The following is a 27,517-nucleotide window of genomic DNA, read 5'->3' as shown; positions in this document are numbered from 1 at the left end:
ACTGAAAAAAAAAACAAAAACAAAAATTAGCCAGGCGTGGTCATTGGTGCCTGTAATTCCAGCTACTCGGGAGGCTGAGACAGGAGAATAGCTTCAACCTGGGAGGCGGAGGCTGCAGTGAGCTGAGATCATGCTACTGTACTCGAGCCTGCTCTGTCTCAAACAAAACAAAACAAAACAAAACAAAACCTTACAGTAGTATACTGCCATTGGTCCCCTGCCAGTCTTTATGCTACTATTGTCCTACTTTTTATCTATACATATATTATCACCCCACAATACTTGCTTGTTTAACCAATTATATTTAAAGAGGTTTAAGTAATAAGAAACAGTCATATATATATTTACCTATATAGTTAGTATTTCTGATTCCTTCATGTACATTTCCATCTGATATCATTTTTCTTCTGCCTTAAGGATTTCCTTTAACATTTCTTGCAGCGTAGGTCTGCTGGTGATTAATTCCTTCAGCTTTTTGTATGTCTGAAAACATCTGTTTCACCTTGTTTTGAAATATATTTTCACTGGCTATACAATTCTAGGTTGACAGTTGTTTTTTATTCCTTTCAGTACTTTAAAGATGCTGCTCCACTGTCTTCTAACTTGCGTATTCCTCACACAAAAAAATATGCTGTCATCCTTATCTTTGTTTTTATATAAAACATCTTTTTCCTCTGGGTGCTTTTCAGATTTTCTCTTTATCACTACTTTTAGGCAATTCGATTATTATTATGTGCCTGCTAGTTTTCTTCATGTTTCTTGTGTTTGGGCTTGTTGAAATTTCTTGCTGAGTTAACAGTTTTCATTAAATTAGGACATTTTTCAGCCATTATTTCTTCAAATATTTTTTCTGTTGTCTCCTTTCTCCTATTTTTTGAGAAGTCCAGTTTCACATGTATTGACCACTTAAAATTGTCCCACAGCTCACTCTTTATTTTATTCCTTTTTTTCTCCATATATTTCATTTTGGATAGTTTCTATCGCTATGTTTTCAAGTTCACTAGTCTTCTCTTTTGCGGTGTCTAATCTGCTGTTAATCTTATCCAATGTATTGTTCTTCTCAGGCATTGTAGTTTTCATCTCTAGAAGTTTGATTTGGGGCTTTAAAAGGTATCTCCCATGTCTCTACCTGATTCTTAGAATATATTAAAGACCATTATGATAACTATTGTAATGCCCATGTCTGCTAATTCTGACATCTCTGTCAGTTTTCGATTGAGTTCAGTCGTTTGATTTGTCTTGTCATTATGGTTTCTATTTTTTCAATTTTTTATATGTCTGGCCATCTTGGATTATATACTAGGTATTTTGAATTTTACTTTGTTGGGATCTGAATGTTTTTATATTTCTGTAAATGTTTTTGAGATTTTGTGTTTGTTTTAGAGACAGAGTCTCACTCAGTCATGCAGGCTGGAGTGGAGTGGCACAATCACAGCTTACTACAGCTTCAACTTCCCAGGCTCAAGTGGTCCTCCCTTCTCAGCCCCCCAGGTAGCTGGGACCACAAGCATGCACCACCATGCTCATCTAATTTTTGTATTTTTTGTAGAGATGGGATCTTGCCATGTTGCCCATGCTGTTTTTGAACGCCTGACCTCAAGCAGTCCTCCCACCTTGACCGCCCAAAGTGTGTTTTTGAGTTTTGTTCTGGGATACAGTTAAATTACTTTGAAATAGTTTGATATGTTTGGGTCTTGCTTTTAAGATTTGTTAGGCAGAACCAGAGCAGCATTTAGTCTAGGGCTAATTATTCCCTACTATTGAGACAAGACCCTTCTGAGGACTCTACACAATGCTTGTAAATTATGAGGTTTTCTAATCTGGCTGGTGGAACACGCACTATTCCTGGCCCTGTGTGAGCACTGACCTACTCCCCTTCAATTTTTTGACATGATCTTTCCCCAACTTCAGATAGTTTTCTCACATACATGCATGATCAGTCATCCACAGAATATTCTAGGGGGACCATCCACAGATCTCCAGAGTTCTCTCTCTCTTTCTCTCTCTCTCTCTCTCTCTCTCTCTCTCTCTCTCCAGTGCTCTCCTATTCAGTATTTTATCCTGGGAACTCAAGTTTCTTAGACTCTCAGTTCCATCTTCTTTTTTTTCTTTTTTCTTTTTTCTTGAGATGGAGTCTCGCTCTGTTACCCAGGCTGGAGTGCAGTGGTGTGATCTAGGCTCACTACAACCTCTGCCTCCCAGGTTCAAGCGATTCTCCTGCCTCAGCCTCCCAAGTAGCTGGGATTACAGGTGCCCAACATCGTGCCCAGCTAATTTTTTTATTTTTAGTAGAGACGGGGTTTCACCATCTTGGCTAGCCCAGTCTCAAACTCCTGACCTCATGATCCACCCGCCTCAGCCTCCCAAAGTGCTGGGATTACAGGCATGAGCCACCATGCCTGGCCCCATCTTCTTAACTCAGGCAGTCCACCTGCTTCTTTCTCATTTCCTCCATCTATGCTATGGCCTGGAAACTCTCAAGGCAGTAAGCTGGGGTAAAGGTAGGGCTCATTTCATTTATTTCTGTCTTCTTAAGGATTACTGTCCTGTGTTGCTGATGTTCAGTGTCTTGAAAACTATTGTTTTATATGTTTTGTGTAGGTTTTCTGTTGTTGTTTTAGACAAAAAGCTAAATGAGGGCCTTGTTACGCCATCTTTGCTGGAAGCAGAAATCTTTAGAAAGCATTTTAAGTGGACTTCATATCTAGCTAATCCACACATTCTATTCAAAGAGCAATTTAACAATAGAAACCTCTATTTCTTGAGGGCCTTCTGCGTGCCAGGCACTGTGCTAGGTACATTCACACACAATTCATCCATATGGCATATTTATTGAACAGCTATTAGGTGCTAGGGACTATTCTAGACATTGGAAATACATCACTGTACAAAACAGATTTTAAAAATCTGTATCCCGGTGGTGCTTATATTCTAGTGGGGAAAGAGAGAAGAAACAAAATCAATAATTTAGTTATATTGCACATTAAAGGGTAATAGCTGCTACAGAAAAATAAAGAGCAAGATAAGGGGGTTTTAGAAGTGCTGGACTGAAAATAAATGATTGCAGTTTTAAAGAGGATGGTCAGGGGAGGCCTCCCTGAGAAGGTAAGACATATACACAAAGACCTGAAGGAGGTGACGGAGTGAGCTGTAGCTATAGAGATATCTGGAGGAAGAGCATTTTGGCTGCTCAAGCAGCCAGTATTAAGACCCTAGAACAGAACCATGCTAGTGTATTCAGGAAAGCATAAGGAGGCCAGTGTTACTAGAGCAAAGAGGCCAAGGAGGAGAGTAATAGTAGATGAGGACAGAGTGGTAACCAGGCCCAATTGTGTAAGGGTTTTCAGGTCATTGTAAAGACTTTGGCTTTTGCTCTGAGTGAAGAGAGAAAAGGCTCATGATCTGATACATGTTTTAAAAGAATCACTCTGGCTGCTCTCTTGAGCAGAGATTGTTGGATGACAGATGGAAGCAGGGAGACCAATTAGGGGGCTATGAAATAATTCAGATGAGAGATGATAGTAGTTTAGACTGGGGAGAGCAGTAAAGATAGAGAGAAGTGGTTAGATTTTGATATATTTCAAAGGTAGAATGACCTGCACTTGTGGCATATTCAATGTGGACTGTAAGAGAAAGAGTCAAAGATATATTCAAGGTCTTTGGCCTGAGCAACTGGAAAGATGGAATTACCAATAACGAGATTTAAAAAAGACTGAATGAAGTGAGTTTTAGGGAAAATGATTGGGAATTCAAATTTGGACATGTTAGGTTTGAGATGTCTAGTAGATACCCAAGTGGAAATATTAAAATAGGAAGTTGGATATATGAATCTAGAGTTCATGGGAGAGGTTCAGGCTGATAGGTCAAGTAAGATAAAGACTAAGAACTGACCTAAATTTAGCAATGTGGAGATCTTTGGTGAGTTTGACAGCAGCATTTTTGGTGGAACGGTGGGGACAAAAGCCTGGCTGGAGTGAATTTTAAGAGAATGAGAGGAGAGGAATTGGCAACAGAGTGTCAAACAATTTTCTCAAAGAGTTTTGCTGCGAAGGAGGAATAGAGAAATGGTGCAATAACTGTCAGGAGAGGATATTTTACAAAGGGGGAAATAACTCCATGTTTGAATACTGATGGAAGTAATCCAGAGAGAGAAAAGAACTGATATAGGAAACAGAAGGGAAATTGCTAGAGCACGTCCTAGAATAGATCAAAGGGGATGGATCTAGGTGGCATAAGAGAAGGTACTGGCTGTAGATAGGAGTATAGATAGTTCATCTATGGTAATGGGCAGGAAGGCAGAATGTGTAGATGCAGATGCTATTAGGAGCATAAGTGTGGTGGTAGGAGTTTATGGAAGTTCTTAACTGATTGCTGCATTTTTTTTTTTTTTTTTTTTTGAGAAAGGGTCTCATTTTTGTCACCCAGGCTGGAGTGCAGTGGCTAGATCATGGCTCACTGCAGCCTTGACTTCCTGGGCTCAGATGATCCTCCCACCTTAGCCTCCGGAGTGGCTGAGACCACAGGTGTGTGCCACCACACCCAGCTAATTTTTTGTATTTTTAGCAGCGAGGGGGTATCGCCATGTTGCCCAGGCTAGTCTCGAGCTCCTAGGCTTAAGCAATCCACCCGCTTCGGTCTCCCAAAGTGCTAGGATTACAGGCATGAGCCACCGTGCCCGGCTTGATTGCTGCAATTTTGACAGTAAAGCAAGAAGCAGGGTCATCAGCTGAAAGTGAGGAGGAGGGGAATAGTGTCAGAATTTTGAAGGGAGAGTAGAAAGTGCAAAATAATGACCTAGGATAGTGGGAAACTAAATGGACAAAGGAAATGTAAGTATAACTGCCAGATGTCATTAAGGGTCCACTTGAGGTTCATAGTCATGAATTTAAAGCAAAGCCAGTGAGGATGCTTGTGTGCTGTCTCTAGCCACATTCAGGTGCACAGGTGCAGTCATGGACCAGGTAGAGAGCTGGATTTAACAAATACGAGGAAGTAAGAGAGGGACAAGGAAGTTGAGGGTGTATGCAAGGGAGTAATTACAATGATAAGTCATGAAATTTAAGCTGAGCAAGAAAGAAAGATAAATATTAGGGAAGTGGGATAGTGACATGGTGATAAGATCAGTGTGGGCCAGTGGGACTGAAGAGTACCTTCTAGAAAGAATGAGCTGTGAAAGATAGGAGGGGTTGGTCAGAGATTGGCTAGAGTTGCAGTAACTGGTAAAGATAGGTTTGGAGGAGTGCCACTCAATGAGTAGGCCATGGACTGGTGCCAGTCTGTGAACTGTATGTTACTGATCTGCAAGGAGATAAGTTCAGAAATTGAAAATAAATGTTTAGAAACACTGCTGCGACATCCAAGCATATGATCAGTGGACTTGTATTTGGAATGTCTTTGTGTTTTTAATCTCATTTTTGTGACTATATTTTACAAAAGTATTGGTCTGCAACAGATTAGATACAAACACAGTCTGGTCCTCCCCCACAGTGGAAGCACATGCTCTCACGAGCATGCATGGGAGTGTATCTCCAAAGGTGGAGGACAAGGTCACTGGAGGAGAGGAGTGAACAGTGAACTCACCATCATCTCTAGTCTTCCAAGATAGCAGGCTGCCTGACTGCACAGCTCCAGGAAGCACCATTCTCATTGTATGTTACATGAACAATACAAGTCCAGGTACTGTATGAATGGTGCTCTTAGAATGTTCAAGGAGATAGCTAGTGTTATCCCCATCTTACAGATCAGAAAACAAGCTCAGTAAGGTTAAATAATTGCCTAAACTCATACAGCTACTAAGGGGAGGAGCCAAGATTTGAACCTAGGTCTGTCTGCTGTGCTAAAGCTGAACTCTGTCCACAATACCACTCTCTTTCTCTGTCACATGCATGTAGCACAGCCATAAGCCTCATGAGAACTGGGGAAAAATACCTTTTGGGAATGTGTTATGGTCCATGTGACCAAGCCAGGCATTTCAATTTATTTTAGAGTCACGACTCATTACAGCTGCTGTGGGAATCCATACCCAGTCGCTGCTTAGACCCCTATCTCTCCAGTTTGTCTTTGTTGAACCAAGGGGCTGAAGCATCTCAGGAATACAGCATCCACTATCACCACAGGATTTCCTGCAGTCTGTTCTTGTGCTTTAGTAATTGCATATGTATTAAAAGCAAATTCTAAAGAGACATTTATGGAATGGTAAGATTATGAGTAATTTTAATACTTTAATCTTTTTTTTTCAAAATTCATATGATGGATAGATACATTACTTTTCTGATCAGAGAATGTCTAGTATAGATGTATACTTTAAACCATCTTGCTCATGGTTCAAGTCTTAGATTCTAAAACTCAGGGCTGTGATGAGGGCTGGGAAGGCCCCATCTCTCACTGAGCCTGAGTCCCAGATACACTGGGAGCCTCAGCATTTCCAGAAAAGTTGGTGTTTGTTGCTTCCTGCTCTCCCCAGGTGCATGGAGTTTCTGAGAAATCCGTAAACAACGTAAGCATTGATCTCTTAGGATTTCCTAATTTCCTTCATTTCTTGCCTATCCAGTAGGCCTCAGCAAGTACAGCAACACTAAAGTTAATTTGTAAAGCTTATCTGGGTGTTACTGGACTTGTGAACCCTGAGGTAACCCACTGCTTCTGGAAAGCCCTCCCATGCTCCAAGTCTGTATATTCACCCAATGCATAGGATACAGCGTAGGAATTGGGGGTTTCTGTGTCCATATGGCCCATCAAGCTGCCCCTGTGAAGGCATGGTCTATGGCACAGCACAGGACCTGACACACAGTGAGGAGTGGCTTAGTAGGAACGAGTTGGACAAGTCAATGAACAACTGCTGCCCAGCCTGTGTAGGTATTTTTGTGGTGATGTCTTTAATCTTTTCTACCTTGAGAAATTTACTGGCATTAATATATATTAATGTATTGTATATGAAAAGAACTTTTGGGCTGACTAGTATAAGACTTATTATTATATTCAGACACATGACTTTTCACCTAGGGAAGATATAGAAGAAATGAATCCACCAAAATAAGCAAATATAACTGGGCAGGGTAGGACATGTTCAATCCGGTTAGGTTTAAAGAATCAAAATAGAAAATAGGAACAGAATTTTACTTTGAAAAATAGTACTGTAAATCACAGTTTTGATGCTGTGGTAAGACGAATCATTAAAATACTTGAATATGGTAAAATGCTAATCATCACAGTTATTAATTGAGAGTAACTAAAAACCTCTGGTTGGCCTCATAAGCATTAGTAAAGTTTTCAAATGCATGTTACTAATTATTGTTATTAATGTGAAGTTTTAAACCTGATCCCCTTTGGGAGACTAAGTGTCAGTGTGGGTGAATTTTTCACTATGCCTAAAAACCAAGAACTACCAAATGAAATTTGACTCTTCTTTTCTTCCATCTTACCAAATTGCTCATTTCATCAATATGAAAAGCAACTGATATGCCAGGCAGTATAGATATAAGCTGTCTCACATCATTTATTTTTATAAATTTGTATTCCAGTCAAATGTGGAATACTTTGGTTTCAATATGTACCTTATTGATGTTAAGGGTCTAGAATCATTATAATGACTACGGTAAAGATAAGATATTTTTCTCTAGTTTGTCTACAAAAACCTATAAAAACTAGCAAAAAGGTTAACTATTTTATTTAAGTAGAGAATTCTTCTTCTAGATTTGAATACTAAATACTAAATAAAACTAAATACTAAATAAATAAATAAATACTAAATAAAACACAGAAGACAGTTACATCCTATTTTTATTATACCTTTTGAAATAATTTGTATATACCTTTTAAATAATTTCAAGTGCCACAAAAAATAATGTTAATAGCTCAAAATCAAAATTAAAAAAAAACCCTATGTATAATTTTTAAAATCTTTTTCTCCTCAAGCGTTTTACGATGGGATAATGAGACAGATGTCTCTCAACTGGAAGGACATTTTGACATTGTTATGTGTGCTGACTGGTAAGTACATAAAAATCACAAAACTCCTGTTAGAAAAAAATAGCTTTGCTGGAGTAATTGGGCTGTGTTGCTTAGCTGACGGCTAAGCAAAGTCAACAAATGAAGCACAAAGCCACCTTAACCTCAACAAATTAATATTCATCTCCATGTGACAGTTATAAGGTAGTCTTCTATCACACAGTAACTTCTACCACATTATTTCCCAAAGATTGATTTTGAGAAGCATTTCCATTTTCTGGAATTGCCTCTGTTTCATGCTTGACGTATCAGTAAATGGACGACTTAGGCAAATTGCAAATAATTATGGCTCGGAGAGGAATAGTCTGGAGAAAAAGGAGTTTATCAACACAAACAGCTCAATTAGCTTACTTCTTAGGAGAGATCTGACTATTGATATAAGGGAAAATATATGTGTGTGTGTACACACACATACTCTCTAGCAAATAAACATATCTGTGGAATATCTTTGGGGAAATCGCTTTTCTTAAAATATATGTTTGCTATCTAATGTTTTCAGTGTATTCAATTATAATATTTAATTATACCTAAAACAAAAATTATAAAATTACATTTTATTCTTATGCAAATAATAACATGACAATCTCTGTCAGGTGTCTGCCTTTTAAAAATAATTTACATTCGGTATTTTGCCCTCTATTTTAGCCCAATCTACTTATTTGTTAATGAAAGTCTGATCGTAAGTTACAGGATAAATATGCATCAGACCTTAATAATTATTTCAACTAATCTTATGTATTTCTTCATGCAGTTTGAATAATAATTATTTCAGCTTATGGGAAACATTGACAATTCACAAGTATTTTCCCTGTTAAGAGTAAGATCTTGTTTGAGGTTTTATCATGATGTTTATTAGGACACTTTAGATTTGAAAACACATTAAGTTCAGATTCTGAAGAAGTTCTGTTATATTGATAAGGCCAATCATAAGATCCAGAACTCAGGGAAGACTTTCCCTAGAGGAGAGTTGAATGAAATTTTCAGGAAGTGGGTTTTGTTATTATTATTATTTTAATAAGATTTTCAATGGATAACTTTTCTACAAAAGTCATTGGAATTAGGTTTGCTTTTTTTCTTCGGAAAAAAAAATACTTCTCCATGAAAAATAAATATTTTGTCTATTCTTAGCTGAGAGTTTCTAGTTTTTCATAGCCCTTTTAGTCTTTTTGCACCCAATTTCAGGAAATCTTGTTCCAAAAATAGGAGAAACCTGGATTTCTGACTAATCAATGATAATGTGCCTCAATGCTGCAGCCCTCATCTAATCAAAAATAAGGAGCTAAAACCTCACCGTATGATTCGAGCAAGTAATTTAGTAAATGCCTTTCCTCACCAAATATGAGAAAGAATCCTCCAGGTTTCATTGCACAGATGAAGATAATGCTGGCAGGATTAGATCAGATTAAGCATGAAAGTCAGATCAGAGAGCAGCGGCAAGAGGGAAGGGGCAGCATCTTCCTGAAGCTTTAGACAAGGGTCACACGTGGATGGGCTCTGATTATATGGGGAAGGCAGGTCTGGCCAAGAGATTTAGAGTTAAATTTGTCCCTTACACAAATATCAAAACAGCCTGGCTTTGTCATACCTTGTGTTATGGACACTCTCACCATGTCATCCTATTTGTACCAGAGGGAAAAGCAGAGGAAGTAAGATTTAAGCTCTTTTCTGATTAATGTTCTCAGGTTAAAAATAGCCACACAACATGTTTGGAAAACATTCTTTTTTCCCTAGCCGACAACAGGGTCACGTACACTGATATACATAATGCATATTCAATTTAAGACTTACATTACACACACATAACATAATATTATATGTATACACACACACATAGATACACATCTGGTAGCTGTGTGAGAATTTATGGCTTCAAATGAACTAAATACACCAAGCTTCATTTTATAAATGGCTTTTCCATGCATGAATTGTTTTTTTTTTCCCCTGGGTGTTGTAAATGCCAGAATGTCAGCCTGTTTATAGTTTCCCATTTGTAAATGTGAAACATTAAGCTACTCTCACTGTGATGCTGATAGTATTTCCAAAAGAAATGCTTTGGTAATGGTCTCTCTTCATATTCGCGGGGATGGGTAAGCTGCTTAGAAACTTAGAAAGTACAGTAATATTTCTAATATGCACGTTGTGCATGTAGCAGTGAAGCACAGGATTCCACGAGTTCTTTATGTCCTGTTGGTGTGGTGTTTCTCTGTAAGAGTTATTGCATGGATGCTGCTTCTAGGGGCAGGCAGGCAGGCAGGCAAACCGTGCTACATATTTTTAAGAATGTCACTGGGGAGGAAAAGAAAGCTCTCTTTAGACACTACCTCCAAGACGAAACCTGAAATCCTCAGTGTCAGGAAGAGGTGCCACACATAAATAGATCACATTAAGTCTCACACCATCCTTCAGTCATTGTCAGCAATGAGATCTGGATTAGGCCACAGGAATATGAAGCAAGAGTTGGAGTTCAAATATTAGGTACATGGATTAAAATCTTATTGAAGCGTTTCCAGCAAGGGTGGCATTGTCTGATTCCCTGAATAGCTAACCAGTGGTACTGCTTGATCCCATTTACATGAAAACAAGCTCTATTCACAAACCTATTCCAAACCCACATTGTGGTTCAAGTAAAATGCACATGATTACAACAAACGGTGATATGTTTATGTTCTTAAATCATTCATATATTCAGATATTTACATTCAAACATTCAAAAACCTGTAGGCAGTGGGGGAAATAACTTATTTCCCAGAAGAGACAGTCTGTTAGTTCACAACTAAATTTAGTAGCTCAACTAGATTATAAAATAAAGAGGCAAACTGTGAAAGCTAGTCATTATTTCACCATTCAGCATTTTTGACAATGAAAAATAGTTTCATGGTTCAGCAGTTCCTAAATAACTTGTAAAATGTCAACTTTGAAATAAACAGAAGGAAAAATTGAGGTGCAGCCATACCTGCAAAAGGATGCTATTGACAAACATCAAAATATTAGAATATTTAACCACAGGTGTAGAAAAAAACCTGCCTATTAATTTCCTCAGTTGACTTGTTTAATGTTGAGTTTAATATAAGGATTCCTTTCTGCTGGAATGCAGTCCAGCCTGGTCCTTGCTGAGTTAGAATAGTGAGTGATTGTTAATTTTAAGCCTGCCTTTCCAGACTCCTGTTCAATCACAATATAATCTAAGGGTCTGGAAGTAAGATGTTTTTTATCCAATGAACGCTTTCATTCAGTGTTTGACGGCCCTCCAGTTTATTGTAGCTCTGCAAAAATAGAAATGACTCTGTGCATTTGAATTCTCAAAAGGCTTAGAAAGCATATCTGAAATGCCACCCATACCCTGACCGGCCCATTGAGCTGGGTATGCAGGACAATCAGCACATCTGTGCGCCTGCAGCCCGAGACTTTGGAAAGAAATAGGGGAAAGTACATTGGCCTGTAGCAACCCACCCCGATTGCTCTCTCAGCGTTTTTGCACTTGCTATATACTCTAAATTGTTTCATTTTTTTTTTAGTCCTTTTTACTTTACTCTAAATGATGAAAAATGTTTGATTTTTAAGCTGATTTTGTGAAAATTTTTTTCCCTCAAAATGGAAATACTGTAGGCTCTAGAATTTGTTTTCTTTCAGATGCTGTGATCATGGACAGCTCCAAATCACAACTCACGGAAGTTTACACCTGAAAATATCTTTCGCCCAAATATAGTCAGCCCTTTCACCTGACACCTGAGAAGACTCAGTCCCAGAGAAAATACATGAATCACCCAAGATTACTCAACTAAAGGGGTAGAGCCAAGTAAAATTAGAATACAGCATTATTCTGAGCTCTCATAAAAATCAGTTGGTAAATACTGAAAGAAGTCATTCCTTTGCTGAAGTTAAATCTAAAACAGTGACTTTAACTCAGCACATTTCACATTGAAAATTACATAGGGGTCTTCCTTTCTGTGGCTACTGACAGAGAAAAATGTCTCCTTGTTCTCTGCACTAATTAACTTCCCTATGAGAGGAATTACAGATGCTCTGCAGTCTGCATGAAACTGATTCTAAGGGAGGTGATGAAAATGGTCTGGCACCTTTCCTTTGTTGGAAAATCTGTGATTCAGATCAATGGAAGAAAGCAAGTGTTGATCCACAAGTGAATTATATAGAGGTCTGTGTGTCCGTGTGTGTGTGTGCGTGGGTGCCCTTTAATGGTCAAACTAGACTGCCAATGTATTTTGATCAGCAACTGAAGTGAGAGTTAAAATGGTATCTCTGTCCCCATCACTGACCCACTCAGCCTTTTTTAATAGATCCACTTAAGCTACTGCTGTTCTCTCAGCCCATTAAGACTTATTTAAGGGGTGAATTTTCAGGAGATTATATATCATTCCCTCTAAAACACATTGAAATTGCTCAGATGACATACTCTACAAAGTGTTATAAATTCTGCATCAGAGCTAAGTAGCAAGTGAGCTTACTTGGAATAAAGATCTATTAGAGAACTACAAAGAATTAATTTTGGGAAATTTGATTTGGAGAGATGGAGTAGACAGCATTACCTTTCAAATAAGTCTGTTTGGAATGTGTGCCGTGTGTTAAGCTGTGATGTTAACATCTTTGTAATCCTGACCAACTTTAAGGAGAAATAGCACTTTATAAGGGCATGTTTGAAGCTCAGTTCTTAAGGTGCTGTTCATTTTTTTTTTCTAACAATCTTACCAGTTTTAGGATGCACAGATATAAACTGAATGTGGTCCTTTGCTTAAATGCTGCATGTCCCAACCAGCCAGGTTTCCCGTAGGCCTGGGTAACTGACAGAGATATTTTCCTACAATCATAATCTTCTTTTAAAAATCCAGAATGCTTAATTATTAAAGCTCAAGATATTGGGCCAGACGCAGTGGCTCATGCCTGTAGTCCCAGCACTTTGGGAGGCCGAGGCGGGCAGATCATGAGGTCAGGAGATCGAGACCATCCTGGCTAACACGGTGAAACCCCATCTCTACTAAAAATAATAAAAAATTAGATGGGCATGGTGGTGGGCACCTGTAGTCCCAGCTACTCGGGAGACTGAGGCAGGAGAATGGCATGAACCCAGGAGGCGGAGCTTGCAGTGAGCCGAGATCGCTCAAGATATTATTACCTCACTAAGGAATAAAATAGAGAGTCCTGAAGAGCGAATATTTTAAAGACATAGTTTGATTCCTTTCTCATTAATTCTTAATGGTTATTAATTACTGTTTAATATGACTTAATGGCAAATTTGTGTAGCACTTAATTTACATACATTCTGTGCTCCAAGATTTGAGAATGTAGTTTTGGGAAAGATAAAGTCTTTCCATGGGTAATAATCAGGTCATCATGAGTGATGGATGGAATGGGATGAGGTTCCATTCTGGACGTGGTTTCTAGCTCATCTGAGGATTCTTTTCCCATTGCTCAAAGTGACCTTCCATAGAAGAACCTTCCATGGAACCTGTGGTGACCAAAGACACTCAAGCAATGACTTTTTGGAAACTTCTTATAAGCTGCTCTCCTCAGAGGAGAAAATCATCAGATTGGAAGAGAACCTAGTCTGTTGAAATATCCTACCTGAAAGTTGATTCATCCTTGACAGTATCAGTAAAGGAGTGTGTACTACCCACTTTAGGGACATTGAAACTAACACCCTACATAAGCTCCTCAATTCCAAGGACTGTGATGATCTGCCAGTCTGTCCACAAGTAACTGCCAGTCTGTGTGTAGGCTGTGCTGGAACTATTAATAGTAAAGCGAAATGAAGACAGAATGGAAGCTCCTTGAGAATGGGAACTTTGTCTTATTCATAGCTCATCCCCAGTGCCTAAATTTGCCCTTAGTATATAGTAGATGCTCAACAAACCTTTATCAACTAACATATCTTATTAATTTGATGTCCACATAGTCATATAGGTGGGTGTTTATTGACAAGGAACCTGAGGCTTCACATGAAGTGACCTGCCCAAAGTCACACAGCAGCAACATCAAAGCCGGAGCTCTTTAAAACCCTGAACCAAGTTCCTCCCTTGTCTGAAGTACAGCTCCACGCAACAGCCCCCTCTGAGCGAGGACAGCAGCCCTCCCACTGACAGCTGATACTCACCCTTAGCTAAAAAGAATGATGCAGGGCCCTAGAGTAGGTGGTGCTTACTCTTGCTGTGTGAAGAGACAGGAGGCCAAATCAGAGGGGTCTGACCTGCAGCATTAGAAATGGGAGTAGGGGGCCTTACTTAGGCCCCTCATGGAGATGGCTGATGCACAAGGTTGCTGAGTGTTCTAGCTTAAGGTAAGGGACTCACCGTTAGAGAAGAAATTCAAGTTGTGAATGGAACAGTTTTCCATATTACTTTCCAAACAAATGCATTTGAAATGCTGTTATGGGTTAAGAGGTTTCAAAAGTAGTTTTGCTGTCACTGCTTTTTTTCTCTCTCTCTCTCGAGACAAAGTCTCACTCTGTCACCCAGGCCAGAATGCAATGTCACGATCTCAGCCCACTGCAGCCTCCGCCTCTGCCTCCAAGGTTCAAGCGACCCTCCTGCCTCAGCCTCCCAAGTAGCTGGGATTACAGGCACACACCACCACGCCTGGCTAATTTTTGTATTTTTAGTAGAGTTGAGATTTCACTATGTTGGTCAGGCTGGCCTTGAACTCCTGACCTCAGATGATCCACACACCTTGGTCTCCCAAAGTGCTGGGATTACAGGTTTGAGCCACCGTGCCCTGTCTGCTGTCCCTGCTTTTTAAAAAGACATCGTTGTCAATTTTTATTAAGTAGAAGACAGCCCTTTTATTTATTTATTGCTTTGCAACAGACACAGCCTAGAACTGATGGCTCTAAAGCTGAAGATGTATGTCTCATACACTCCTCAAGCCATACACTATCACTATAGTGACTACCTCTACAGCACGGCTGTTCTTCCCCAGGAATCAACGTTTTCGTCTACTATGTCCTCAGCTGTTTTCCAAATGTTGTGAGAGAGGCAAAGAAATGCAAAGATGAGGCCGGGCACGGTGGTTCACGCCTATAATCCCAACAATTTGGGAGACTGAGGTGGGCAGATCACCTGAGGTCAGGAGTTTGAGACCAACCTGGCCAACATGGTGAAACCCTGCCTCTACTAAAATACAAAAATTAGCTGGGCATGATGGCGCATGTCTGTAATCCCAGCTACTTGGGAGGCTGAGGCAGGAGAATCGCTTGAACCCAGGAGGTGGAGGTTGCAGTGAGTCAAGATTGTGCCACTGCACTCCAGCCTGGGCAACAGAGTGAGACTCAGTCTCAAAAAAAAAAAAAGAAATGCAGATGCTCTCTGCCTTCAAGAAGCATAGCAGCTGAATGAGAGGACAGCTGAATGAGAGGACAACAATGAAATGCAGGGACCTGGGAGAACCTCCAAATTCTCTACTTCTTGTACTGAGCTTGGAAAAGGGAGAGATCACTATGGATGCAAGTAAACAGGGATGGCTTTCTCGACCAACCCCGCCTAACTCTAGTCATCTGATGACCTCCCTCTTTTGCCTAAACCAGTCAGTGCTCTCTTCCGTACATTATTTCATGCTCAGGAGTAATTACAATTAGATGTGAGAGGCAGTACCGAGCAGTGGCTCAGAGCACAGACTCTGAAGCCAATATGGTACAGAGGTGAATCCCAGCCCTGCCAATTAGTAGCTGTGTGACTCCAAACCTCTCTGTGCCTCCGTTTCCTTAGCTGTAAAATGTGGACAATAATAATAATGCTAACAGTAAAAACTACCTCATAGGATTGATGTGAGGATTAAATGAGCTATGAAAACCTCTTAGAAGGTACCTGTTACCTAGTACTCAGCTCAGTGAGTATTAACTGTTTTGTTATTAAAACGTGTGTGTCTCTGCCATTTGTATTAAACATGTGTCCTTGTGCCTGGCTTACCTCCCTATTATACTGTAACCTCCGTAAGGACAGGCATAGTGCCCCCTTCTTCCTTATCTCTTTACTACTTGTATTAGTCCATCTTGCGCTGCTACAGAGGTACATCTGAAGCTAGGTAATTTATAAAGACATGAGATTTAATTGGCTTATGGTTCTGCAGGCTGTGCAGGAAGCATATTGCTGGCATCTGCTTCTGGTGAAGACCTCAGGAAGTTGCCTTATGGCAGAAGGCACAGGGGAAGCAGGCAGTCACATGGTGAGAGAGAAGGAGCAATAGAGAGAAACAGGAGGTTCTTTCAACCAACCAGATCTCACATGAGCTCATTACCACGGGGAGTTCACCAAGACAAGGATGAAGGATCCGCCCCTATGACCCAATACCTCCCACTAGGCCCCACCTCCAACATTGGGGATCACATTTCAACACAAGATTTGGAGGGGAGAAACATCCAAACAGTATCACTGCTTTTCGGTGCTGTATATACAATTTGGGCCCCATGGTTTTGGCATCCTGGATATTCCAGTACTGTTCAGATTTCAAAGATTCAGCTGTACTTTCTAAGCTCGGTTATTATGACCTCAGTTCATAGTTACTATGTTGGTGCAAAAGTAATTGCAGTTTTTGCCATTAAAGGTATGGCAAAAACCGCAATTACTTTTGCACCAACATAATATCAGATCACGTATCCCAATATGGGGTTCAGAAAAAAAGTCCCTATCAATAGGTATCATTGGCAGCCTCTAGCAGCTTTGCTTTCTCTTGGCAGAGTGCTCTAGCAATGCCCAGGAGCCCTTCTGCAGAGGCTGGACAACTCCCCTCGTGTTTGGCAGCCAGCTCTGTTCTGCATGCCTTCGGCACAATATGCTTTCACCTGTCCCCACCCTAACCCCACCCACAGAATCCTTTCCTTGGTTTTAATAAACATCCAGCTGTCTTTGTCCATTTTCTGCTGCTATAACAGAATACCACAGATTGGGTCATTGATAAAGAACAGAAATGTAATTCTCACAGTTCCAGAGGCTGGTAAATCCAAGATCAAGGCACGGGCAGGTTGGTGTCTGGTGAGCATCTGGTCTCTTCTGCCAAGATGACACCTAGAATGCTGCATCCTCTGGAGAAGAAGAACACGTGTCCTCACATGGCACAAGGCAGGAAGGCAAAAAGGAGCCAAACTCCCCACCTCTCAATACTGTTGCATTGGGGATTAAGTCTCCAACACATGAATTTGGGAGAAACATTCAGACCATAGCATCAGGCATGGCCAAGTTAAGTAACTTGCCACCTACTGCCAAGCAACCCAAACTCAAAGGTCTGGGACCTGCAAGTTCAGATAAGGAAACTGTCTCAAGCTTCCAAGATAATAACTGGTGAAGACAGAGTCAGACTGACCCAAGCAAAGGGGTGACAGAGCTTCATGAACAGAAATTCTCTAAAGATCAGGGATGGAAAATGAAAAATCAAAATGAACTATAAAAACATGAACCTGGGTTGGGTACAGTGGCATGTGCCTGTAATCCCAGCACTTTGGGAGGTTGAGGCAGGAAGACTGCTTGAGCCCAGTAGTTCAAGACCAGCCCTGGCAACAGAGTGAGACCCTGTCTCTACAAAAAAAAAAAAAAAAAAAAAAAAAGAACTAGCTGGGTATGGTGGTGCACAACTGTAGTCCCAGCTACTTGGGAGGCTGGGGTGGGAGGATTGCTTGAGCCCTGGCATTTGAGGCTGCAGTAACTGGATGACAGTGCAAAATCCTGTCTCAGAAAGAAAAAAAAAAAAGAAAGAAAGAAAACAAAGAAAAGAAAAAAAACAAAAAATCAATGTAGAGGCCCAGAGAGGAAAATCCAAAGTTGCCATGGTCTCTGTGATATATTGTCTGAGCTTGTTCTTTGTTTTTGTAGCTGTTCACTCCTAAGTCAGACGTTGAATCTAACCTCAGTGCTGTTTCTAGTCACTAAACTCTATTACCTCCTGAGATATATTTCATGGTTTGGGTGTCATAGGGCTGGTGGTTTGTGGTCTGAGGGCAGCCACACAGCACCCTTGGTGGGCAGAGGGCCCAGGTCTAAGGGAGACTAGGCTCTAATGACAGGAAGTTGCCAGAGTGCTTCATCTCAACCAGATGGCTACCCCAAACAGCAGTTTGGAAATTGTCCCTGTAACATTAACACATGGCCCAGTCACGTGTGAATCCTGGCCCATTGCATGTTGACAACTTGGCTTTAGTTGGATAACACTGACCACAATATCTTCTCCCCTCCCACCCCCTCCAGTGAGACACTTGAATGGTAGGAAACAATTTCTCTTTTTTAGTGTTGGGTAAACATGTGTAATTAGCCTTGTACTTATCTCCATTAGTATCATTAGACTTGAAAACCCAGTTTAATCTGGATTCTGCTCTCTTCTCAATGTCAGCCTGTTTCTGGACCAGTACAGAGCCAGCCTTGTTGATGCAATAAAGAGATTACTCCAGCCCAGGGTAAGTATGTTTCTATTTTCTCCTGAACACTGGCTACAGAATAATTAGTCTGTGCACAAAGATGGAGAGAGTAATGGAATGGCAGGATTAATGTCATGTAATACTTTAATACTTATTATGTCCAACTTCAATTGGGTCTTCTGATCTATTAGATTCTTTCCTAATCATAACTAGGAAACTTCTTACCCTTGGCCTTCTGATAAGAAACACAGTGGGTAGTGAAATAAATGCAGCCGCTTCAAAGATAGTGTGAGGTTATTTTTATCAAAGAATTTCTTGAGTCTTTTCCCTTGATAACAATATCTTCATATTAAAGTTGAAGTATGATATTGAAAGTTTTCTGTTGACTTCTGTCATTTTCAATTCCTTCAATGGCAACCTTTCTCATTGGTTATTTATTTATTGCAAAAGAATACTTTTTTCTTTTTATTTCTGTTTATATTAAAGAAAAAGGACTTCAGATGAATCTGTATATTAATAGTTCTTTGCTTTAAAAGGAAGCCATTATTTACATATTATAAACATTAGGTCACAATGAAGCCAAGCATGGCATAAAATATTGTGCACATTTTTACATTTATATATCCATTTATGCCTGTGAGTAAATTACAGAGTTTGTATCCACTCTTATTTTGTTGGACTGTTAAACTAAGCTAGGAGGTCCTGCAGCCTAAACAGAGAGTTAATATACTCTATTTAAAGTAAGAAAATGAGTTTAAAGCTCATGCATTAAAAAAAAAAAAAACCTTATAACTATGTAAGACTCTTGCTGTGCCATAGGAGTTTAAAATAGGTTAACAGTATTAATACAGTCGAAGATAGGAACGCATATTTATCTGAGAACACTGAAGTGTGTGTGTGTTTCTAAAGTATTTTTTTAAAAAGATCCACTCTAGTCTTCTGACTCAGTGAGACTTACAGACCAATACCTTTCAACCTTTCTTTTATATCTTTTTCATAACCTTCAGTGGTTCCCAGAGCAATCTGATAATCATCCTTTGCCATACACTGTTGCTTTTTATTTTGCTATCTCTATGTAGCTCAGAAACTTAAAACAGGTGTCTTGGAGGAGTAGCCATAGCTTCGTAAGTGGTAGTCAGTCCAATTCAATTGGCCTCCTCAGTTCCCCTGTGAAATGGGCATCAGATCTTGAGGCAAGGAAGGGGCATGTTCCAAGCTATTGACGGCCACTGCATGGTTGAATAGGCCACCCAAGTTGAGGACAGAAGAAGGAATTTTGGGTTTCAGCATCCCCCCACCCCTGTCGGCCTTGGGTGATTCTTGTGGGCATTTGCAAGACTAGGATTTTCAGGGGCGGCTCAAGATTCTTGAATATGAAGGCCTCTATGAAAATGTATCATACATAAATATAATGCTTTCAAGGACTCCTGAATCTCACACTGTACAAATAGTACTTCACTCGTCACCAATACCCCTTCAAAGCCCATTTGTGGCAAATACTCCATTTTGCAGCAGATTTGCATGATTTACCTAGGATCTATTGTAAATCATTCGCATGATTTACAATAGAAAAGTGCCCAAGCTATGAATAGACCTAAACGCAGATTAGACTGGAATCCAGCAGCTCTTCTGTACCCTCTAATAAACCCTGAACACACTCCCTCCATCTGAATCGTGGCCACACGCAGCAGCCCCCTCTGAGCAAGGACAGTAGTCCTCCTGCTAACAGCTGATACTCACCCTTAGCCTAGAGAAGGGTGAGGCAGGGCCCTAGGGGAGGTGGCACTTACTCCTCCTATGAGAGGAACAGGGAGGCCAAGTCAGAGGGGCTCACACTAACCTGTAGCATTAGAATGGCAGTGGGGGGGGCCTCACTTAGGCCCCTCTTGGAATGGCTGATACTCAAGGCTGCCAGGTATTCTAGCCTAAAGTGTAAGGAGCCCACCATCAGAGGGGAAATCCCAGTTGTGGATGGCACATGGACTTACTGAAATTACCACCCAGGAACCTCATCCCCATCAACAGGTCTGGGGTAGTGGGCAGTTGTCCTCCCTGAGCCTCCACCCAAATGGACCACAGAAGGACCATGTGGGCTTGCCAGTGAAGAGCCCAGTCCCACATCCTGTGTTGATGGGCTAGGAGGCTGTCCAGAGCATGGGAGCAACCAGTAGAAAACCGGACTTTTCTTCTTAGCTCTCAGGGCTGGCTGTTTGGCTTCTGGAGGACCTCCCCCTCTGAGTATACAGTCCAAGACTAAGAAAATGGTCAAGGTTTTATTTCATTACAATTAGAGCTGGTTTTAGTGTTCTCTTGAGCCCAGACAACAACTCCATGGTTTTGTGGCCCAGAGGCTGAAGGTGTCACAAGAAGTCCACAAAGATGGCTGGGCACAGTGGCTCACACTTGTAATCCCAGCACTTTGGGAGGCCGAGGCGGGCGGATCACAAGGTCAGGAGATCGAGACCATCCTGGCTAATATGGTGAAACCCCGTCTCTACTGAAAATACAAAAAAATTAGCCAGGCGTGGTGGCGGGTGCCTGTAGTCCCAGCTACTCGGGAGGCTGAGGCAGGAGAATGGCGTGAACCCTGGAGGCGGAGCTTGCAGTGAGCCGAGATCACGTCACTGCATTCTGGCCTGGGCGACAGAGCAAGACTCTGTCTCAAAAAAAAAAAAAAAAAAAAAAAGAAGCCCACAAAGAAACAACACAGGGGCTACATGGTGGATCCTGAGTTCTTGATGATTCAGTGCAAGATACAGCAAGTTTTCCGTGCACTTCCAGCAAATGCAAACACTGCACTTCCAGCAAATGCTTCAAGTTCATAGTGTGGCCCCGGTTTCTGAAGGTCTAGTGTAGTGGGTGGAAAGAGTCAGAAAAATCTGCATACAAACACCAAGTCTACATTAACTACCTTGTCTCTCTGAGCCTGCATTTCCTCACGTGTCAAAAGGCAAGGCTAGTGCCCACCTTGTGGATTGGTGTGAAATATTTACATATGTATAAATCCTTGATCTGTGCCTGGCTTACAGGAGGTGCTCCTTAAGGGGAGCTGCTTCTCTTTTATTGCTGTAGAACTTATCAAGGTTAATCCACATGAGATGTTTATCCAGGGGGATGCTGGCTTGGCTGATGGGATGCCTGAGTTCCAGGCCTAGTGTGGCCCTAACAGGCTCTGGAACCGCCTCTTGCTCCATTCTCTCCAAAGAGGGAAAATGAGGGAGTTCACCTGTGCTCTCATAGAGTTCTATCAGCTCTGAAATCCTGCATTCTCCTCGCAGAGAGAAGGTATACATGGGCTGTGGAGGCAGAAAGCTTAGGCCCAAATCTGATCTCTGCCACTGACTGAATTAATGTCTGGAAGCCTCAGTTTCTCATCTGTAAAATGGGGAGTGAAAAAGCTGATGCACTGTAATGCACATGATTGGCTCTGAGTATCTATTCGAGGCTAGCTCTGGTTACTTTGGTAAATACAGACTATGGGGGCTTTTTTTTTTTTTTGAGATGGAGTCTCGCTCTGTCGCCCAGGCTGGAGTGCAGTGGTGCAATCTCAGCTTATTGCAACTTCTGCCTCCCAGGTTCAAGCAATTCTCCTGCCTGGGCCTCCTGAGTAGCTGGGATTACAGACACGCACCACCATGCTAGCTAATTTTTCTATTTTTGGTAGAGATGGGGTTTCACCTATGTTGATCAGGCTGGTCTCGAACTCCTGACCTCGTGATCCACCCCCCGCCCCGACCCCTTGGCCTACCAAAGTGCTGGGATTACAGGCATAAGCCACCACGCCCGGCCTTATGGGGGCCTTTTCCCAAGCATTTTCCTGGAGAAATGCTGGTGGGAGGGGAAGACATGATTTTCTTGACCTGGACTTTGAGAATTTCTGCACATAATTGGCACACTGCATCTCCCCTGCACATGTATCCTGAACACCTGTAGCAGGCCCTGTACTGGTTCTGGGAGGATTGCCTACCTGGACGAAGATGACACTTTACTATAGACGGTCCCCACGGAGTGGGGGAGAGTACTCTACATTGGCAAGACAGAAGTAACTGCAAAATGAAGGTTCAAGTGTCAAGCTGTGGGAACAAATGAATTCTGCCATCTAGGGGAGTATGGTTGATTTCTACCTTGAGCAAATCAGTTTTCTGGAGTCAGAGGGTCCAGAAGCAAAGAAAGTAGATGGAGAGGGGGAGTTTCCCTGCCTTTCATTTTCTATACTGGAGCTATGAATGAAGAGAGGTCCCCAGAGAGACCTTAGCCACCAGGGTGGGCTCCTTGCTTGGCCCAGGGGTGATGTCAGATCCCAGGCTGAGCTTAGATTCTCAACCAAACAGGCACCTGTGCCTGAAAAGTCTTTACAGGAGGCCCCAAATTTTAGCAGGGAATATTTGTTACCACCTGAAATGCAGGCTTTCCTCAACCTGCTAGTCTAAAGAAACTGTAAAGATAGTTAACTCCTGTCATAACACTACAAGGGACTCTCCAGCAAACTTAATAGATGAAAACAATAGAATAGGCATGAAAAAGGAATGAAATCAGCACATTTTACCCATTCCAAGAAGCAATGTCCCCCTCAACCCCCCACTCACTTTTCCCTCTGGTGAGTGGCTTCTTGTTGCTGATGATTGATAGGGTGACTCACTGTCATTGTATTCCTTAAAAGTCCATGACAACAGCAGTGTCCAGTATCAGAGGACCCAAACGTAATTTAAAATATAGGCGCAGCAGCCTGCAAGTTGAACTTTCATCCAGAAATGACAACCAACAAATGGTATCTACTAATATTCCTCTGAAATGACTTTGGGTACAGGGAGGGGAGCCAAGCCAACCAGACAGCATGAGTTTACTCAGGACCAGAGGATAGAATATTGACAGTAATCCAGCTTGTTACCACTGCTAACCAACTGTCAAGAATTCAGAAATATCACTGTGGAATTCACTTAACCTTCTTCAGAAATTGGCCCTACCCGATCACCAGATTCCCAGAGTCCTGCCTATCTCCAAGGTGTGCTATAAATGTAAATCATAAACTCTCATATTATAAAAGCAATTTTTTTGGGGGGAGGACAGGGTCTCACTTGGGCACCAGGCTGGAGTACAGTGGCACCATCACTGCTCACTGAGGCCACAAACTCCTGGACTCAGGTGATCCTCCTGCCTCAGCCTCTCAAATAGCTAGGACTACAGGCATGCACCACCATGCCTGGCTAATTTTTGTATTTTTAGAGATGGGCTTTTGCCATGTTGCCCAGGCTGGTCTTGAACTCCTGGGCTCAAGCAATCCTCCTCCTTGGCCTCCCAAAGTGCTGGGATGACAGGCATGAGCCACTATGCCCAGCCAAGTTCTTTTTGCTCAGATACTTTCTCATCTTTTTTTTTTTTTTAAAGTCTAACATCTCTGCCCACTTCTGTACAAACCTTTTTGTTTGCTTGTTTCAGGGAAATTGCCTTGTGTATGTGGGATCAGTACCATGAACTGAAATGGTGCTGAGACACTTGGGTTCTTATCTGCTTACTGAGTCAGAGACCCAGCGACTCCTCACCAGTGCTTGGTGAGAAGTTAGCTCCTACAGTTGTAGGATTGCCCTTGACACAAGGGTTGTAGCTTATAGAGAGTCCTCAGATGGTTTTAAGACCCTCAGTGCAGGGGCCCAGCCCTGAGAAGTCCTTTTCTAATATCTACCCAGATGCTGTTCAGCACATACAGTAATGTGTGCTTAGCAGAGAATACCAAGACATGAGGTAGAATCTCTGCCCCCAAAGACGTTGCAGTCTGGTTGTGGAGATATAACATACACACAGGTAGAACTATAGCAGACAATGTAAAATACAGTCCAGTGCTATTTTTATTTGTTTTGTGAATCTTTCGAATTTACGCCTTAGTATTGGACTCTGTCCTGATTCAACAAACATTTGTTGAGCAACTGCTATCTGCTTGGCACTGACGCCATTCCTATGCGCTGAGGAATGTGGGCTAGGAGAATGAATATGCACTAGGAGCACTGTGGGAATCTCATAGTTTAGCAGGACAGATGAACACATGAACTCCCAGGAATTACAGTGCAATATGGTGGGTGCCAGAAAAGAGGTACCAGGAGAAAGCACCAAGAGTGACTGCCTGAGGAAGGTTTCCCTAGAGGCAGTGGTGTCTGACTTTGGTCTTAAATAGTAAGAAGGGCACTTTGAGTGTGTGGAGTAAGAAAAATCATGGTGTGTTTTGGGATCAACAAGAAGTTTGCTCTGGCTGGAGTGTGAGAGTGTCTGTGGATTTGAGGTTAGGGTTGGGGAAGGGCAGGAAGATGAAGTTGAAGAGTTATGAATGGCCATCGAGACCATCCTGGCTAACACAGTGAAACCCCGTCTCTACTAAAAAATACAAAAAATTAGCCAGGCGTTATGGCGGGCGCCTGTAGTCTCAGCTACTCAGGAGGCTGAGGCAGGAGAATGGTGTGAACCCGGGAGGTGGAGCTTGCAGTGAGCGGAGATTGCACCACTGCACTCCAGACTGGGCAACAGAGCGAGATTCCATCTCAAAAAAAAAAAAAAATAGAGTTAGGAATGGCCAAGAACATTGTGATGAAGAGACCAGGCTCTACTGTATGGGTAACGGAGAGCCATTGAACGTTTTTGAGCAGTGGTGTGGTCAGGTGTACCTTCTAGAAAGATCACTCTGCCCATAGCATAAAGGGTAGATTGGAGTAAGGGAGAGCTTGAAAGCAATGAAGCTCCTCAGAGGTCCAGTGTGGACCAATATCCACCTGGAATCATCCATTTAGGAGCTAGTGAAGACCTGAAAATGGAGAAGAGGACAATGAATGGATATTCACTGAGCGTTCCACTCAGCAAACATTTATTGAGTGCCTCTCAGATGCCAGTCACTGTGCCAGGCCCCGGGGATACAGTTAGATATGACCTAACCCTACACTGGAGGGGCTTACAGTCTAGAGACAAGCAAGGGACGATCACCTGGTGGTGTGTGATTGGCACAGCAGAGGTGTGGGCAACCCTTGGGGGCAGGGAGTGGAGGTGGCCAACTGGGGAGGAGGCACAGTAGGGAGGCCAGAGAAGTCAGCAAAGGCGTCACAAGGGCAGGGAGTCTAACCTGGGTGCTGAGGGATGAGTAAGAGTAACCAGGCAGACAGAGAACTGGAGGTGAGAGAGGCATTCCACTCAAGGGGAGCATGTGCATGTTTGAACACACAGGATACATAAAAGAACAGATGGGGGATGTGATGAGGTTGGCCTGACTAGAGCCCAAGATGTGTATGAGGGAGTGGCAGGAGACCAGTCTGCGATAAAGGCATGGGGCCGGTCACGTGGGGCTTTGCCTGCCATCCCAAGAAGGTGGGACCTAAGTCAAGGTTTTCAAACCCTGTTTAAATGGCAGAATGCTTTGGTCAAAATTTTTTAGCCAGCACCCCAATTACAAAACAGATAAAAATGATGCAGCTTTAGTTAAACTAAATGTGAGACTGGTACTTCCTCTGTCTTGGTCTTCCTCTTATCCCTCCAGGCCACCCCTGAAGCAATTCAGAACACAGTCTGAGAACCACCTGCAGTAAGTGACAGTGATGCAGGTAGAGGGATGTGGCACTGAGAGGTCTTGAAGGGCAATGCCATGGTTCCCAAGTTTCCAGCTTTATTTCGAAAGTGACAGATACGGAAGTGCTTGGTACCTAAGAGGTACTCAGCTTGCATATCTGAGTGTATGTGTGTGTGTGTGCTGCATTTGATGGCTCCTTCCCTGGGAAGGGTAGGGGTTAGCAGTCAAGAATATTGAGTTTTATTTTGGACAAAATGGATTAAAGGTATTTTCAGAATACCCACATGCAGAGATGTAGTAGGCACTTGAAAATGTAGGTGTGAGCCCTGGGCAATGGTGAAAGCTATAGTTATAGACTTTGGAGTTATTGGTCTATAAGTGATAGCTGAAGCCATGGACATCAGTACAATTGCCAAGAATTAGATGGAACGTGATGAAAAAGTAGGCAGAGCCCTGAGGACCACTGACAATTAAAAGACAGGTCAGAGAAGAGAAGCTACAAAAGGAGACAGAGAGACTGAGAGAGATGCCAGGAGAGGAAGCAAGTGAAAGCTGCATTTCAGAAACCAGGTAAAGAAAATAGGCTGGACACAGTGGCTCACATCTGTAATCCCAACACTTTGGGAGACCAACGTGGGAGGATCGCTTGAGGCCAAGAGTTCAAGAGCAGCCTGGGCAGCATAACAAGACCTCGTCTTTATAAATGACAACAAAGAAATAGAAAATCAGCATAAGCTTAAACATAGAATTGGTATTTAATAGTTTGGTTGCTAGGAAGTGAAAAAGGAACAAACTAAATGTGAGAATAGTGCTTCCTCTGTCTTGGTCTTCCTCCCCTAATGCATTTTATTGGCATAGCATATTCCTTTTAAAATAAATCTGAAGCTGGGGGGAGGGGGGAGGGATAGCATTAGGAGATATACCTAATGTTAAATGACAAGTTAGTGGGTGCAGCACACCAACATGGCACATGTATACATATGTAACAAACCTGCACGTTATGCACATGTACTCTAAAACTTAAAGTATAATAAAAAATAAAATCAAATAAAAATAAATCTGAAGCATACCAATTTTTTCCAGAAGTACACTCCCTTTAATGTGTAAGTATAGATTAGTCTAGCAAAATAACAACAACTGAGCTCACAAGGTAAGCAGTATCTCTGTGGTTTAGTGGAACTTCTCCCTCTCCTCTCCAGGAATAAATGAATTCTCTTAAATTTCTGCTCATCAGTCGAAGTGTTACATTCAATTGAGTATTCATTCTGAGTTTAAAATAATTCTGCAACGGAATGCTTAGAAAGTTGTGCTTTGGCAAATTGAAAATAATTTTTCTAAAGTGATGGGCTAATTTGAAATCCATATTCCTTTTCTGGTTTTGATTTGTGCAGCTGAAATTGTAAAGCATATCCCTCTGATGGTACTGTTCCACCTGTGACGTGTTCTCTCCCCTGGGGATACTGGGGTCTTCTGAACCCATTCATTATGGGGAGGGGGAGATGCTGGCACTCAGTAGGGCTCAGTGAATGAATGGATGATGGGCTATTTTCCATCCTAACTATTAATCCACACCTCAAAGGTGTCTGTATTCAATGAACTGAAAAAGAAAACAAAACTCCTAA

The 27,517-nt window shown here is 41.8% G+C and overlaps 1 protein-coding gene across 4 annotated transcripts in view; it reads left to right on the top strand.

Annotated features, from left to right (window-relative positions):
* The window catches only part of CAMKMT (calmodulin-lysine N-methyltransferase), a 413,124-nt gene that overhangs the window by 376,227 nt on the left and 9,380 nt on the right, over positions 1-27,517 (top strand). For 2 of the 4 annotated variants that reach the window (XM_008976233.4, XM_003822653.5), the window contains exons 8-9: positions 7,915-7,989; positions 18,331-18,394. In XM_008976233.4, the coding sequence (XP_008974481.3) occupies positions 7,915-7,989; positions 18,331-18,394 (139 nt within the window). The remainder of the gene's footprint in view (positions 1-7,914; positions 7,990-18,330; positions 18,395-27,517) is intronic. The other 2 variants (XM_063594979.1, XM_034953047.2) reach the window with 1 other exon arrangement.

The sequence above is a fragment of the Pan paniscus genome, chromosome 12 (genome assembly GCF_029289425.2).
Source record: "Pan paniscus chromosome 12, NHGRI_mPanPan1-v2.0_pri, whole genome shotgun sequence".
Taxonomy (NCBI): Eukaryota; Metazoa; Chordata; class Mammalia; order Primates; family Hominidae; genus Pan; species Pan paniscus.
This window is presented reverse-complemented; position numbering and strand designations above follow the sequence as displayed.